At 38.8% G+C, this 17,698-nt stretch overlaps 1 protein-coding gene across 1 annotated transcript in view; it reads right to left on the bottom strand.

Moving 5' to 3' along the window:
* Positions 1–2,217: 2,217 nt before the first annotated feature.
* LOC120525247 (lysophosphatidic acid receptor 6) overlaps positions 2,218–17,698 on the bottom strand; it is a 45,185-nt gene continuing 29,704 nt past the window's right edge. The window contains exon 2 of the mRNA XM_039747380.1: positions 2,218–6,015. Within this exon, the coding sequence (XP_039603314.1) occupies positions 5,059–6,015 (957 nt within the window). The 3' untranslated portion in view covers positions 2,218–5,058. The remainder of the gene's footprint in view (positions 6,016–17,698) is intronic.

The raw sequence follows: 17,698 nt of genomic DNA, 5'->3' as shown, positions 1-17,698 counted from the left end.
GCAATGGGCAGTCTAGTCATGGAAGCCCAGTGGACATTTCCTCCTTTACTTGTGCATCTCCTTGTTACCTTCTGGGGCGCCCACCATCTTAACAAGATTAATGTCCTTTTGTGGTGACTTTTCTCCTACCGGTGGAAGGAATGTGTTGCCACTGGTGGTGTTTACTGTATTTCTTGTTCTCTTTTAGATCCTCTTTCTTTTCTAAGCTGCACAATTCCTTGTAATCCATCAGAGCATAAACATCAGTTTTTGTAGAAGACGTTACAAGATTAAACACGGCTTCAAACCTTATAATATTCTGCATTCAAATTCTCCTTGTGCTCAGTTGCCTGTTTTGGTTTTCTCTCCATACTGAACTAACTGGTAGCAATAAAATGTTCCTGTGATAGACTGGCATCCCATCAAGGGAGGCTTGTTGCCAGTATAACCACCAGGTAAAGTAAGACAAAGTATTTATTGACATTTGAAGTGTTTACTTGTTGGCCTCTGAAGCCAGGAAGTCTGTGGCATACTTGGCAGCTCTGCTGAACTCACACACTGGGGATTCCCCATTTGCCCTGTGTGGTCTTGGGGTATGTGGCCTGATGAGACCTCAGTCCTCTGTAGCTGTGTATGTGAGTGTGTCCTACAGAGGGACTTGCATCCATTAGCATGTATTCTGACTTCTCTGGATCATCCAGAAGATGAAGGGACTAGCAGAATTTTATCATATCATATCATATTTTGGTTCCCGTCACTTTTGTAAAAACAAGCAGCAAATGAGCCACCCCTGCAAGCATTTTAATGTTCATCACTTTGGTTTCTAAAACTAAAAATCTGTAGTGGTCATAAGTTTGGCCTAAAAGATCTTTCCAGCCAGATCACTACTGAACTTGGAAGCAGGAGGAGACACAAAGGTTGAACTGAACACAGAAAGATGAGGCCAGGAAGAGTGCAACAAAGGCTTTGTTGGAGGTGAAAAGGCAATGTACATTAGAGTGTTTGAGAATTGGTAAACGCATTAGGCACCCTATTTGAACATTACAAATTTGATAAACGAGAGTAGACCGTTGAGTCCATCAGGCTCATTTGGTTGCTAATAATTAAGCTGTCCCAGTATCTCATCCACATACTACTTACATGTTTTCAAGGTTTCTGCTTTAGCAATGTGACTAAGTGGTTTGGTCCAAATGCCCACAACTCTGTGAGAAAAGAAGTGCTTCCTTGGCTTTAGTCCTAAACGGATTTCCCCTTAACTTCAACTGGTGTTCTCGAATTCGTGATTCACCCTTAAGCTGAACGATTTCTTCAGGATCCACTTTATCAAAGCCTTCAAGAAGTTTGAAGACATGGATTAGGTCCTCACGTGGTCTGCCCTGCCTGAAATTGAACAGATTTTTTTTCTTTGAGTCTGCCAGAGTTTGACATGTCTTTAAGTCCTAGGGTGCACTTGGTTGCTCTCCTCTGCACAGCTTCAGTGTCTTTCCTGTAGCATGGTGACCTGAACTGCACACAATATACCATATGCAGTATCACTACTGAATTATATAGTCTGAATATAATATCCTCTTGATTTATCTGATTGGAAATCTTAAGAGAACTGGTTAGAAAGGGCCAATACAGAGTCCCCATGAATCTAACATGCATATCCTTAACATGTGGGAGGACAATCCACATAAACAAAGAGAGAACAATCAACCTTAACACAGAGAGTTACAGGGCTGGAATTTAAATCCAGGACTCTGCAGCTATGAGGCAGCAATGCAGAGCACTCAGCCATTCAGTAAAGTATTTGTAATTCATTATTTTGAATAGCACAATTCACTATGTGTTCACATAACAAGGTGAAAGCCTAAATGTTTTAGCTTTAAAACTGAGTTAGAACCATTTGACCTCAACTTGGTTACCTTGCTATAGTCTAAGTGACAAAATGACATTTAGTTGTGCAGGATGTGTCAGTTGTGCACATCTAACACCACCAGCAAGCAAGGAAGGACATAAGATTATTATCATGTAATACTCCAGGTTGAGTACAAGCCTCCTGTCCAGTCTGTTGTTGAATTGTCTATCATTTGAGTGTCATTAAAACTGATAATTAATTCTGAGTTTTCCAGAAGGCTGTTCCCTGTGTTATCGGTTTCTCTGCTTTTCAGGCTGTATCGTAATACAGTTGGAAATCAGTGTGTCAACAAAATTAAAAATACATTTATTTGAAAATCTGAATACATGACACAAGGATAAGAAAAAAAAGCTTTACTAATACTATACATCAATATTAATACCAATATTTAAATACATTTTTGCTTTTAGAAATAAAACATTTTTAAATTTTGAAAAGAAAATAGGGTTGACTTTTTTCATACTGACCATCTCTTTACCCACAAGCCAGCTTCTCAGAAACTGCTTTTTATTTAAACAGTCTTACTAAAAACATGCTACAGTTGCATTGGTCATGTGGGGGTTCCTACTTTTAGACGTCAGGAAGAAAATGGAGGCCTTTAGGCAAACTACATACCATCCACATCTTTTCCACAAGTTGAAATGTTGGCCCATATTTCACTATCCAATTTTTCCAGAAATTTTCAGTTGTAGTCTTTATTTACATAACCTGAGTTGGGACAGCTGCCACTTGTGCCCATGAACACCAGACACAGAACACAGACTCAGTCACAGATTTCTGCAATGAGCCATGACAAAATCAAAAAAATGTCTTAAGTCATGAGGGTGTGACAGGTGTGTGCAACTACAAGGTATAGAAGACAGATTCAAGGAAAAGAGAAAAAATGGGTGTTTTGGAATGCAAGAATAGAAGAGAGACTTATCTGTTCAATGTGTTATATTTTTCATACCACAAAAGACTGGAAAAAGAAAGAAGATGGGTACAAACCATAACTAATTATTTATACAGCCGCCAACGCTGTCAAGTAGCATGTCACCTGGCTGTCAAAACTGGTGATACTTTGGAAATTTAAAACTGTAATGAAAGGTTATAAGGCAGTCATAAATCTGATATCTACAGGACAATGAAATCCAGCAGATGCAGTCATTAAGTCCAAAGCATTTTCCAACTGAAAGTCGTGTAGTGTGCTGCCTGCCTTTGCCTTATAAAAGCTATAATTTCAGAGGAGGGGGGAAGGAGGGTTCTTTGAAGAACCCAGAAAATGGGTGTGGCCTATGAAAATTTGACCCATGCCTAGCTTTGGCCAATGAATCAGCTATTTTTAAAACAACAGCTCGCTAAAGTGTGTTACAATTTTCTGAGATGGTCAGAATTTGGGTATGGATTTGTGCGACTGACATACCACTTAAGTTTTTACTCAAAAAAAGCAAACAGTGACAAAGTTAGTACTGGCAGTACTTAGAGATGGTGATGGGAGGGGAACCTCTTTAGAAATATCAAACAAACAGCAACATGATTTTATGGGTATTAAATGGTGGTCACGTGTCAATGCTTGGATCAACTATTTATAGCTTAACTTCTGGCAACCAAGTTAGATTTTTGAAAAATTTGTAAACTTACTAGGAATGGGAGAAGATTATGGACAGAAAAGGCATGTGTTTTATTCTAATTATCAGTGTCCACATGACAATTTTAAAAAGTGATGCAAACTTGTGTCAATACTTGAATTACAGTGGGTGACGTAAGCTGACATCTGTGGTGCTTACATTACACAGTTTACAAGAGGCCTGAGAATTTGCAGATGCATTCATATTCTGTGGAATGTCTGCACCTCACATGCTTTATGACAGACTGATACAGATGTGATGTAAACATGGACCCATGCATGTTTTCTTTTCTACAGTACTGATGCTGTTCATTTTTCTATATTTTAGAAGCAAAGGTCATTTTCAAAATAACATAAATTTATTAAGAATATAATTCCTTCCTGCACTACTAAGCAGTCACTGTGTCTGCCATAATTGTGTTAATGTGTCACATGATGATACACTGTTGCATTGAGTGAACATCTGACTGCTTATACTCAAATTGTCTGTGGGTGATTGGAGTTTAATCAGATTCAGTACTGAATCAAATACATTAAAACTGGATAGCAGATGTTTACAAACATAGTCTATGTCAGAAAAGTCAGAATCGGATATCATAAGGGTGGCCTAAAAGTAATGGGGATGAATCCTAGGTATCCATGGCATAAGATACACCAACGTGTTCATTTTCTTTCTCCACCTCAATATGATTTTGGGAACACTGTGTGATCAGGTAAGAATAATAAGGCTTCCATTTGGTGCTTTAAACACTACTAACAAAAGGTGCCCTGAAGGCTCTTCTTCGGTCGAGTGTTCCTTGTTATCAAACAGAAGACCAAATAAAATCAGGCAAATCTTAGGGCACAGGGTAAATGTGGCAAAGTATGGATATAAAGGAATGTAGTGGAAAGAGTGTTCAGGTTTAATAGGTCATCGACTGAGGGAATAAGGGGTTAAAAGAAATAGAATGGCCATGAAATAGTCTTAAAATGCCAGTGGCACAGAATAAACAAGACAAAAAAAGTGTCCATGGACAGAGAACAGCACTGGGATATGAAAAATACCAGGGAGAAGGACAACTGATGGAGAGGAACCTATGATGGTGATGTACTTGGGGCTTAAGCAGAAAAGTAGGCACAGGGTGAGATAAGAGAGAAAAACAAGATAATGAAGAATTCATCGCTCTATATTTAGAAGGATCAATAACACCCACATGCTGTAAGAATTAGTGAAAGAAGTTGTACAACAGTATAAATGATTGATACAACCAAGTGTTTCTAGAGTTGTTTGACTTGTCTGCCCATTATGCTACATTTAACTTTAAAATGGCATTGCTGTTCATTGAATTGGCAAAGTGCAGGACAGTAAGTGTAAATGTGGCAAGCTCAGCTACAAATATGCCCAAATTTCAGAGACTAAGGTTTGGGGTTGAGAGCTCCCAAGCCTGAGAGCAAAGATTGTCGAGCAGACGTTAGTCTCCAGATGATTTTCCCAACATTCTGAAACAAATGCATCCATCAGGTTACATTACAATCCAGCCTTAAAGCATAAAAACTCTGAAGAAGTGGGTAGGTTTAAAGAGAAATTCGGCCCTCAGGTATTGAGTGGCATTTTGAAGTGGTTGGTCTCGTCTGAGCTGCTGCTGTTGAAAGCACACATTCTTCTTCTCAAAGGTTTCATGCTCAAAGATTCCTTGAATGTTTTTGTAACAAAGTAATATATAATCGGGTCCAACATTGTGTTTGTACAAGCCAATAGCAGAGAAATTTGATAATACGGTTTCATTTTTTCATCAAGATTAGACTTGTACAAAAACAACAGCATAGTGTGGTAGGGGAGGAAGCAGAGCAGAAACAAAGTGATATTGACCACAAGCATCCGATGGATTTTCTTCTTATTCACAAGTTCTGTATGAACGGCCATGCTTTTGGCAAGAGCCTTCACAATGGCAATGGAGCAGATAATCATGGAGAGTAAAGGAATTCCAAATCCCACAATCATGGTGCTGACAACAGCACCAGTCTGGGTGGCGAAGATTGGTTTGTTGTTAAAGCACTCGTTGGTTGCATTCTTGTTGTTCATTTTGACTACAATACTGGGACCAACGGCTAGAATCCATGCTCCTACACAGAATAAAGAAGCCTTCTTGCGTACTTCCTTGATTCTCATGTTCATGGGAAAGCAAATTGCCAGGAAGCGATCACAGTTTATGCAAGCAAGTAGAAAGATGCTTCCATACATGTTGATGAACATGAACATACCCACGGCTATACAGATACTCTCTATTAAAAAACCCCCAGCATAGAAGTAGATGCGAAGAGGAAGGCTGATCAACAATAACAGGTCAGCAAAAACCAAGTTAACCATATAGACAGTCACCGTGGAGCGTGATTTGATGGAACAGCAGAAAATAATAAGGGCAATGAGGTTCAAAATAAGGCCCACAATGAAAACGAAACTGTAGGCCCCAACTAAAAACCAGTTGACTGTACTGTTTGTCATTATTTCCAAGGGATGGTTGTCCAACACTTCAGTGTCTGTCTGAGGGAACTGTAAAAGGAAATAAAAAACAGTGTTAGATTCATGCTGTGGCACCAACACTATAGAACATTAGAACAATTTTGATAAGAACAGGTCATTAAGCCCAACAAGTTCTCCAATCCTACTCACCTAGTTGAGATTAGAGAATCCCTAAAGTTTAAGAATTCTGATGTAGTCCGAAATCTCAACAGTGCAAGGTGTTTGTGTGTGTTTACATCCTATTTAAAAGGCCACATGAATTCAAGCCATAAAATGAAACTGCGCCATTAGGCACAAAGTAGAAAGTAATGCTGGACACCAGACACACACTCACACTCACTCATATGGGTTCAGTTTAGAGTTATCAGTCAGTCTAACAGGAGAATCTGGAAAAAAAACTCACATGGACATGGGAGAATGTGTAAACTTCACAAAACAATGACCGGGCCTGAAGTTGAAAGTTAAGTCTAAGTTGAGGTTCAAGTTGAAGTTCAATCATGGTTTATGTCATTTGTACATGCTACAATGAAATTCTTATGTCTCCTCTGAACAGTATTAATACAATACCAACAAAGACACAACATACACACAAAAGTATACATAGCATGCAATGCATATATATACAATATATCAGTATACTGTATATAGTCACACATACGTGTTAGATGGTCACCTACCGGGTCTATCAGAGGTAAGCATTACCACCCAGAAACACGAGGTGCACTGTCGCTGACAATGCAGAATATTATAAGGTTTGAAACCGTGTTTAATCTTGTAACGTCTTCTAGAAAAACTGATGTTTATGCTCTGATGGATTACAAGTAATTGTGCAGCTTAGAAAAGAAACAAGATCTAAAAGAGAACAAGCAAAATACACCACCAGTGGCAACACATTCCTTCCACCGGGCAGGAGAAAAGTCACCACTAAAGGGCATTAATCTTGTTAAGATGGTGGGCGCCCCAGAAGGTAACAAGGAGATGCACAAGTAAAGGAGGAAATGTCCACTGGGCTTCCATGACTAGACTACCCATTACAATACATCTAGCAAAGATGGCAACAGGACAGGAGAAATTAGCAGTAATTTGTGTAGTAGTGTTGTCATATCTAAAGAGTACAATGAAATCTTACAAATAACCATGTTACCATTTTATGGTAAAGAGTTAAAAGCCCATAAAAAAACACCCAGTGAGGGAAAGTGACTCATTCCCTTTCAGTCCAGTGACTATAAAATTGAGGCACTGCAGGCAAGAGTCATCTTATTATAGGATGAGCAGACCACCGGATAGAGTTCTGACCTGACATGTATGACCCAAGCATGAGAATTAAAACAGCAATTTGAGCCAATATTGCTTTACTTTTCTTATTAAGCGGCAACAAGCACCCGTTTCTTTTCGGGGCTAATCAGTTATTAAACATCACAATGAACACTATTAAATATTCTGTCCACATACCCTAGGTGTCAGCCCACTTGAGTTAGGATACCTATGCGGACGCCAGCAGGGCTTAGCAGAACCTGTAGTCTTGTGACGCAGCCCTGATGGGTTCCAGGTGGGCTGCTAGAGTGAGTTGAGAGAATTAACAAACCCTACTTTCCGGGACTCCAAGTGACCAAGAAGTCACTCCATCAGGCTATGTCCTAACACCGGAAGTACTCCTGGGCCCTAGATAAAAGGAACTACCCTGCTACATCCAGGCGAGATGGAGTCAGGTGGAAGTGGACAAACCTCACCTGGAGGAGTAGAAGGAGAAAGAGAAAACAAAGGAAAGAAACTGTGCTGATTTACGTCATTGCTGCAGCCTTTTAACAAGGTATTTGATATAAATAAACCTTTCATAACGTGAGGTTTATTTGAGGTTTAGGCTACTGCAACGCACCCTACTGGTCACAATATATATATATATATATATATATATATATATATATATATATATATATATATATATATATATATATATATAATAGCAAAATAACTGTGCTTCGCAGCAGCGAAGTACTACCTTAAAATTTTTATTAAGAAGAAAAGTAAACCTTTTTAAACTGAGGGAAAATATACCAATAACTATTTGTTAAGGATCTCTTTGTATAACACATAGTCAGTTTGGCCCTCCGGTTGTAATATGACCGAGCTGTGCGCTGAGTTTACTCCTGAGCATGCAACGTACAGTTGGCCATGTGAAAAGCAATCTTGCCTCAAATCTCACAGCTTGGATTGCTGCTGTCCTAATCGGTTTGAGTTTCATGGTTTGTTTCAATTACAACAGTATTTGCAGGACTTGCTGTGCTGAAGTGACATTCGGTATCTGTCAAGCGTTGTAAGCATACAACTGGTTTCATCGACAACTTTGCATCCAGCTTTTGAGAGTTTAAACATTCATAAACATCAAAGTGTCCACTACTGAAATAGTCACCTGTGAATTTAAGATGTTTAAGAGGTATTGGTGGTTGTCGAAAGGTGTAAAATATTTGGCCATTTCGGTACACTTGAAATCGACAACTGAACAATTCAGCGGCAGCCATCAACTCACATGCAGAGCCATAGGTGAAGGGCTTAAGCATTTCACTCTTATAGTGCTCCTGTGTAGTATAATTATCTCCTGGACCGTCATCAGTCCACACCTTGAACCTGTCCCAGTCATTCAATACATAAGACACAATGTTCCTCCAGATAGCAAGAGTGAGCCTGATATGGCCGTGCAATATGTAACACAGAGAATGGAAAAGGCAGGTGCCATCTCCGGGCATGGAAATTACTCAGTAAGTGACAGTTCTTTGATCGATGGTGATCACCTCGATAGACATGTTAATGGGGGTACGGTTGGAACGATAAAGGAAATGGGTACCTGAACAATGTAAAGTAAGTTTAAAATACCTACACAATAACTACAGTGGTGTGAAAAACTATTTGCCCCCTTCCTGATTTCTTATTCTTTTGCATGTTTGCCACACAAAATGTTTCTGATCATCAAACACATTTAACCATTAGTCAAATATAACACAAGTAAACACAAAATGCAGTTTTTAAATGATGGTTTTTATTATTTAGGGAGAAAAAAAATCCAAACCTACATGGCCCTGTGTGAAAAAGTAATTGCCCCCTGAACCTAATAACTGGTTGGGCCACCCTTAGCAGCAATAACTGCAGTCAAGCGTTTGCGATAACTTGCAATGAGTCTTTTACAGCGCTCTGGAGGAATTTTGGCCCACTCATCTTTCCAGAATTGTTGTAATTCAGCTTTATTTGAGGGTTTTCTAACATGAACCGCCTTTTTAAGGTCATGCCATAGCATCTCAATTGGATTCAGGTCAGGACTTTGACTAGGCCACTCCAAAGTCTTCATTTTGTTTTTCTTCAGCCATTCAGAGGTGGATTTCCTGGTGTGTTTTGGGTCATTGTCCTGTTGCAGCACCCAAGATCGCTTCAGCTTGAGTTGACGAACAGATGGCTGGACATTCTCCTTCAGGATTTTTTGGTAGACAGTAGAATTCATGGTTCCATCTATCACAGCAAGCCTTCCAGGTCCTGAAGCAGCAAAACAACCCCAGACCATCACACTACCACCACCATATTTTACTGTTGGTATGATGTTCTTTTTCTGAAATGCTGTGTTCCTTTTACGCCAGATGTAACGGGACATTTGCCTTCCAAAATGTTCAACTTTTGTCTAATCAGTCCACAAGGTATTTTCCCAAAAGTCTTGGCAATCATTGAGATGTTTCTTAGCAAAATTGAGACGAGCATTAATGTTCTTTTTGCTTAACAGTGGTTTGCGTCTTGGAAATCTGCCATGCAGGCCGTTTTTGCCCAGTCTCTTTCTTATGGTGGAGTCGTGAACACTGACCTTAATTGAGGCAAGTGAGGCCTGCAGTTCTTTAGACGTTGTCCTGGGGTCTTTGTGACCTCTTGGATGAGTCGTCTCTGCGCTCTTGGGGTAATTTTGGTCGGCCAGCCACTCCTGGGAAGGTTCACCACTGTTCCATGTTTTTGCCATTTGTGGATAATGGCTCTCACTGTGGTTCGCTGGAGTCCCAAAGCTTTAGAAATGGCTTTATAACCTTTACCAGACTGATAGATCTCAATTACTTCTGTTCTCATTTGTTCCTGAATTTCTTTGGATCTTGGCATGATGTCTAGCTTTTGAGGTGCTTTTGGTCTACTTCTCTGTGTCAGGCAGCTCCTATTTAAGTGATTTCTTGATTGAAACAGGTGTGGCAGTAATCAGGCCTGGGGGTGGCTACGGAAATTGAACTCAGGTGTGATACACCACAGTTAGGTGATTTTTAACAAGGGGGCAATTACTTTTTCACACAGGGCCATGTAGGTTTGGATTTTTTTTCTCCCTAAATAATAAAAACCATCATTTAAAAACTGTATTTTGTGTTTACTTGTGTTATATTTGACTAATGGTTAAATGTGTTTGATGATCAGAAACATTTTGTGTGACAAACGAATGAGAAATTAGGAAGGGGACAAATAGTTTTTCACACCACTGTATAATCATAATAAATGAACAATAAAAGAGCGGAGAAGCAGTGGATTAAATAAAAAGGCTGCAGTTATCAGCAGGGAGACATGAATCCCGTGGCGAAGCAAGGAAGGCTGGGCTTGACAAAGGCACCTTGGCTGCCATTAGGTATCAGGATGAAATCCTTGGACCCATTGTCAGACCCTAGGCTGGTACAGTGGCTCCTGGTGCACGACAATTCCTGGCCTCATGTGGTGAGAGTATGCAGGCAGTTCCTGGAGGATGAAGGAATTGATACCATTGACTGGCCACCACACTTTCCTGACCTAAATCCAATAGAACACCTCTGGGACATTATGTTTTGGTCCATCCAATGCCACCAGGTTGTACCTCAGACTGTCCAGGAGCTCAGTGATGCCCTGGTCCAGATCTGGGAGGAGATCCCCCACAGCACCATCTGTCATCTCATTAGAAGCATGCACCGATGTTGTCAGGCATGTATACAAGAACACAGGGGCCATACAAAGTGCTGCGTACAATTTTGAGTTGCTGCAATTAAATTTTGGCAAAATGGACTAGCCTGCCACATAATTTTTTCACTCTGATTTTTGGGGCGTCTTTGAATTCAGGGCTCTGTAGGTTGATCATTTTCATTTCCATCAAACGATGTGGCATCCTTTCGTTCCTAACACATTACCCAGTCTATATCAGTATAGATATCCAGGAGGATTTCTTTTTCCCATTGAGATCTGATGTGTTTTCAAAGTGTTCCTTTAATTCTTTTGAGCAGTTTATATATATGGGGTGCCAAACAGGCAAATACATTGATTTTCTGAATATATAAAGTCGGTGTCAGAATATCTAAAGTCAAAACTTTTTTCTGAATATATAAAGTCAAAACTTGAATATATAAAGTCATCGCTGGAATATATAAAGTCAAAACTTGAATATATAAAGTCAGCATCGGAATTTATAAAGTCATTCCTGATTATATAATGTCAACATCGGAGTATATAAACTCATTCCTGAATATATAAAGTCAAAGTCATATATTGATTGAAACGACTAAAAGTAAGTCTAAACTAAACTAAAAAAACTGAAATAAGTTAACAAACACGTATTCTGAAAAATAAATTTAAAAAACACTGTTCAGTTCACGTTTTGAAAATGATGCATGTGCCCTGCCCAGGACTGGTTCCTGCCTTGCGCCCAGTGTTGGCTGGGATTGGCTCCAGCAGACCCCCGTGACCCTGTGGTCGGATTCAACGGGTTGGGAAATGGATGGATATTCCAGCGCTGACTTTATATATTCAAGTTTTGACTTTATATGTTCCAGTGCTGACTTTATATATTCAAGTTTTGACTTTATATATTCAGGTTTTGACTTTATATATTCCGACAGTGACTTTATATAATCAAGTTTTGACTTTATATATTTGGAAATGACTTTATATATTCAAGTTTTGACTTTATATATTCGGGAATGACTTTATATATTCAAGTTTTGACTTCATATATTCAGAAAATCAATATATTTGCCTGTTTGGCACCCCATATATATATATATATATATATATATATATATATATATATATATATATATATATATAGTGACTATCAGGGGGCGCCCGGATGTTTATGGAACCCTAGATGGCAGCACTTCCTCCACACTTTGAAATGCTGTCGGAAGGACTTTCAGGGACACCCGGAGTGCTTCCAGGTGCTCATGCGGCACTTCCATCACACCAGGAAGTGCCTCTGGAAGATCATCACAGAGCATCTGGAGTGCATCCAGGTTGTTATAAAATAGGCTGCCTCCCTCCAGTAGATGAGCTTCAGTCAGGAGAAAGAGGGAGGAGAGGAGCAAAGGTGGCAGAAGTATTGAGAAAGACTGAAGAGACTGGTTGTTTTAGGCATTGTGATGTTGTTTACTATAATAAACCTGTGTTTTGGGACATTCAGTGTCTGTCTGTCTGTGCCCGGGGACTATCTTTCCACTATATATATTGTGATAAATAAGTCGAGGAAAACAACTCGAAAAGTGTTGGGGAATTGCCCCGTATATTGCTTGACAGCAAAGTTGGTCCAAATAAATGAACAAACATCCAAATATCAGACAAACATAAGAGGTGAACTGGTGGCTTTTATAGTGAAGACAAAATGGCTGCAGGAAATGATGAAAAGAGAAATTACATCATCAGAGGGGGACTGGAAGTGATGTCATGGTCAGGAGCCGTAAGTGACGTCATAAATGAGGGACAGGGAATGACGTCATCGCCAGGAGCTGGAAGTGACGTCATCAATGAGGAGCCGGAAGTGAAGTGAATGATGAAGTGGTAGATGTTTCATTCTCTGAATTACTGTTTATATTGTATGTTCAATTGTCTTCTTTAGTTCTATAAGGTCAGAGAGAGAGGCATTAGTACCATGAAACAAACCCTTATCATTTGTTATTTCGCTCACCTTAGGACTTGTTGACTGCTTCCTAAGCGCGCGTGTGTGACTATATATATATATAAAAATATATATACTGTATAAATATATAATATATATATATATATATATATATATATATATATATATATATATATATATATATGCTAGTCATTTTTTATTGATATCGGTTATCAAAATTTGAATTCAGTAACATATAGAGAAGTGGTCTACATACTCAGTGTTTTTATGTTTCAATATTTGTTACTATGTTGGGCTGATATGACACATGGATAGAAACTGTCCCTGAACCTACTGATGTAAGTGTCAATGGTGTGGTGCAATCAGAAGGGAAGAGTGTGAAAAGTAGCTGTGCAGAACGGCTGAAATATTTATTTACACTGCATCCGGAAACTATTCACAGCACATCACTTTTTCCACATTTTTTCATGTTACAGCCTTATTCCAAAATGGATTAAATTCATTTTTTTCCTCAGAATTCTACACACAACACCCCATAATGACAACATGAAAAAAGTTTACTTGAGGTTTTTGCAAATTTATTAAAAATAAAAAAACTGAGAAATTACATGTACATAAGTATTCACAGCCTTTGCTCAATACTTTTTCGATGCACCTTTGGCAGCAATTACAGCCTCAAGTCTTTTTGAATATGATGCCACAATCTTGGCACACGTATCCTTGGCCAGTTTCACCCATTCCTCTTTGCAGCACCTCTCAAGCTCCATCAGGTTGGATGGGAAGCGTCGGTGCACAGCCATTTTAAGATCTCTCCAGAGGTGTTTAATCGGATTGAAGTCTGGGCTCTGGCTGGGCCACTCAAGGACATTCACAGAGTTGTTCTGAAGCCACTCCTTTGATATCTTGGCTGTGTGCTTAGGGTCATTGTCCTGCTGAAAGATGAACCGTCACCCCAGTCTGAGGTCAAGAGCGCTCTGGAGCAGGTTTTCATCCAGGATGTCTCTGTACATTGCTGCAGTCATCTTTCCCTTTATCCTGACTAGTCTCCCAGTTCCTGCCGCTGAAAAACATTTCCACAGCATGATGCTGCCACCCCCATGCTTCACTGTAGGGATGGTATTGGCCTGGTGATGAGCGGTGCCTTGTTTCCTCCAAACGTGATGCCTGGCATTCACACCAAAGAGTTCAATCTTTGTCTCATCAGACCAAAGAATTTTGTTTCTCATGGTCTGAGAGTCCTTCAGGTGCCTTTTGGCAAACTCCAGGTGGGCTGCCATGTGCCTTTTACTAAGGAGTAGTTTGTGTCTGGCCCTTCCCCAGTTTTGTGCCTCGAGACAATCCTGTCTCGGAGGTCTACAGACAATTCCTTTGACTTCATGCTTGGTTTGTGTACTGACATGAACTGTCAACTGTGGGATCTTCTATAGACAGGTGTGTGCCTTTCCAAATCATGTCCAATCAACTGAATTTACCACAGGTGGACTCTAATTAAGCTGCAGAAACATCTCAAGGATGTTCAGGGGAAACAGGATGCACCTGAGTTCAATTTTGAGCTTCATGGCAAAGGCTGTGAATACTTATGTACATGTGCTTTTTTCACGTTGTCATTATGGGGTTTTGTGTCCAGAATTCTGGGAAAAAAATTAATTTAATCCATTTTGGAATAAGGCTGTAACATAACAAAATGTGGAAAAAGTGATGCGCTCTGAATACTTTCCGGATGCACTGTATATTTTCTGCCAATCTCACGCAGAGAGTGTTGTAATTGTACTGAAAAACAGAAGGCAGCTTGGTGTTAATCATACTCTATGTCACCTTCATCCTCGAACTGTGTTTCAGTTCTGAACTGAACATATGATATACCAGGATGTTATGAAGCCTGCAAGAATGAACTCAAGAAGGTCATGTGAAGAGATGGAGAAATCTAAGCTTTCTTTAGACATCAGAGGAAGTAAAGGAACTGGTTAACCTTCTTAATAAGAGCTACAGTGTGTTGTGTGTACTTATGTTCATCTGAGTTAGTCACACTAAAAATGTAAAGCTGAATGTTTTTTTACTCTAATCCCCTGAAATGTAGATGTCAATGTGGTCTACCTTCTGCTATCTCAAGTCTCTGATCAGCTCCTTGGTTTTGTTGACATTAAGGGTGAGACTTATCCTGGCACCACTGAGCCTTTTCTCTCAAAGCCATTTCATCATCATTGTTGATCTGGCTTATGATGGTAATGTCATCAGAAAATGTAATGTTGGAGCCACTATTGTGCCACTATGCCTCCACATCAAAACAAGGGCAGAAGGGTACACACCATGATCAAAATGATGACACATCAAAGGGCATTTATACCTTAATGGCAGAGCTAATCAGTAACAGCACAGAATTCAAACATGATCTCTTTACAAATGCTTTACCATTACCAATGAGTGAAACAGGCGAGTTTCAATTTGTATGCAGTTTTATGAAACTGACACTAAAATTAATTTTGCAGGTGATTTCACAAATGTTAAATGCAAAACACAATAAACAGTTTTTTGGGGTTTTAAACCATTTTTTTTTTTATTATTTTGGGAGGTGGGGGTTGGTAAGAAATATTGCTTCCTAAAGACTCATTCACACTTCTATGTTTACCTGTGTTCTTTTATGCAGCTCTACAGTGCATGTAACCCTTACCACATCATTAAAATAAGTTCTGTTTATGACTCTCATATATATCACCACAAAGAAATACAGTATGTTTTAAAAAATGCGACATGAACACAGATCAAAACACACTATCAGACATTTCTGTGTCTTTATTACTTAACTAGCAAAATACCCACGCTTCGCAGTGGAGAAGTAGTGTGTTAAAGAAGTAATGAAAAAGAAAGGGAAACATTTTAATAATAACGTAACATGATTGACAATGTAATTGTTTTGTCACTGTTGTGAGTGATGAGTGTTGCTGTCATATATATATACATACACACACATATAAACATATATATATATATATACATATCCATACATATATACATATACACATATATATATACACACACACATATATACATACATATATATATACATATATACACATACATCCACATATATATACATATCTACATATACACACATACATATACATACACACATACATACATACACACACATATATAAACATATATATATATATACACTCTTTGGGGTGCGAAAAACATTATTTGTACAAAATCTTAATTTATTTATCCATTCCTAAATAATTAAATGGGCAGGCTATTTCGTATCAGTGCAATATGCTGTTTGTTTAAAAGGATGACTCCTGCTCTTACGTGCAAGTCTGCGTGGATATTATGAACTATCGTATCTGTTCAAGTTCTATTTAAATTTTAAATAGAAGGAATTTTTATTTAGTCGACAGAAATGTCTTTGGTAGGAATGTAAGTTAAATGTAGGCATCATTGCATAAATTTTTCTTCACCATAGAAATGTAAAGAGTAAATTCGCCTTACATTCCAACCAAAGATATTTGTGTCGACTAAATAGAACTTGAAAAGATATATTTTTTGAATGTGATCGCGCAATTCAGATCGAGTTGACACGCACTACATCGAGCTTGTGTGCTTTTGTGGTTTCACCTGCGTGCCTCAATAAGTCATCCTCCCCTCGCTCTTACTTGTTTACCGTTCATCTAATGAATACACTGAGTATGGCTTTACCAAAACAATCATTGATGGCGAATAAAGTATCCATTATTCATAAAGCTTCAATTGGTGATCTGTCTTTCTGCGTTAACCGCATATTTTTTCATACGTCTCAAACCAAGAGGATGCAAGGGTAAAATGAAGCTGGAAGCGCTGATATATATGTATGTGTGTGTATATATATGTATGTATATATATTGAAATAGTTTTACTGTGAAATAATGCAAAGAGTACGCGACACATGTTTCGCCCTAATATATATATATATATATATATATATATATATATATATATATATATATATATATATATATATATATATATGTATATATATATATACACATATATATATATATACCCGCGCTTCGTAGCGGATAAGTAGTGTGTTAAAGAAGTTATGAAAAAGAAAAGGGAACATTTTAAAAATAACGTAACATGATTGTCAATATACAGTAATTGTTTTGTGAGTCTTATGAGTATTGCTGTCATCAAGGATTTGATTATCATTATTTCTTTCAATCAGGTTCGCATTTGTAGGATGTGTTGTGTTCAAGTTACATTCCGTGTTTGTCAATCGTTGTAAAGACAACAGGTTTCATTCATCGATTCGTTTCTTACTGCATCAATAAACAGCTTGTCTTCCTCTTTATCTGAGACGTGACACACTGCATGCACGGATTTTTTTTTACACTGTCTTCCTTTAGCGGGACATTGACTTTTTCCACCGTGTGCTTTGTTTCCGCAGTAGTTGCACTTATGAATATGCTTGTATGTGTTAGACGCTTTATATTTTTTTGCTGCCTTCTCAATTGTGTAATTCGGTTTTTGTTAAGCACTCTTTGGAACTGTTGCTTTTTGTCTGTGCACTGCATTAGTTCACGTGAGCCACTCAGTGTACATGCATCGAAGGTTCCCAGCTGTGCTGGTGCCATCTCGTGTGATGTCCACGGCTTTATTTAATGTTAGCTAAGACCCGGCACTTAAAAGTTTCTCTCGCAGTTTCGCTGAGTTTGTGCCAAACACCACCCTGACCATCTCATCTTCGTCTGCATAAGCACAGTCCTTCACCCATGAATATTTAGCGGCAGTGTTTCTATTGGATTGCCGCTGACGGACGGCCTTATATGGGCAGGCACTAAATTACGTGGAAGGCAT

This window comes from Polypterus senegalus, chromosome 3 (genome assembly GCF_016835505.1).
Source record: "Polypterus senegalus isolate Bchr_013 chromosome 3, ASM1683550v1, whole genome shotgun sequence".
Lineage (NCBI taxonomy): Eukaryota > Metazoa > Chordata > Cladistia > Polypteriformes > Polypteridae > Polypterus > Polypterus senegalus.
This window is presented reverse-complemented; position numbering and strand designations above follow the sequence as displayed.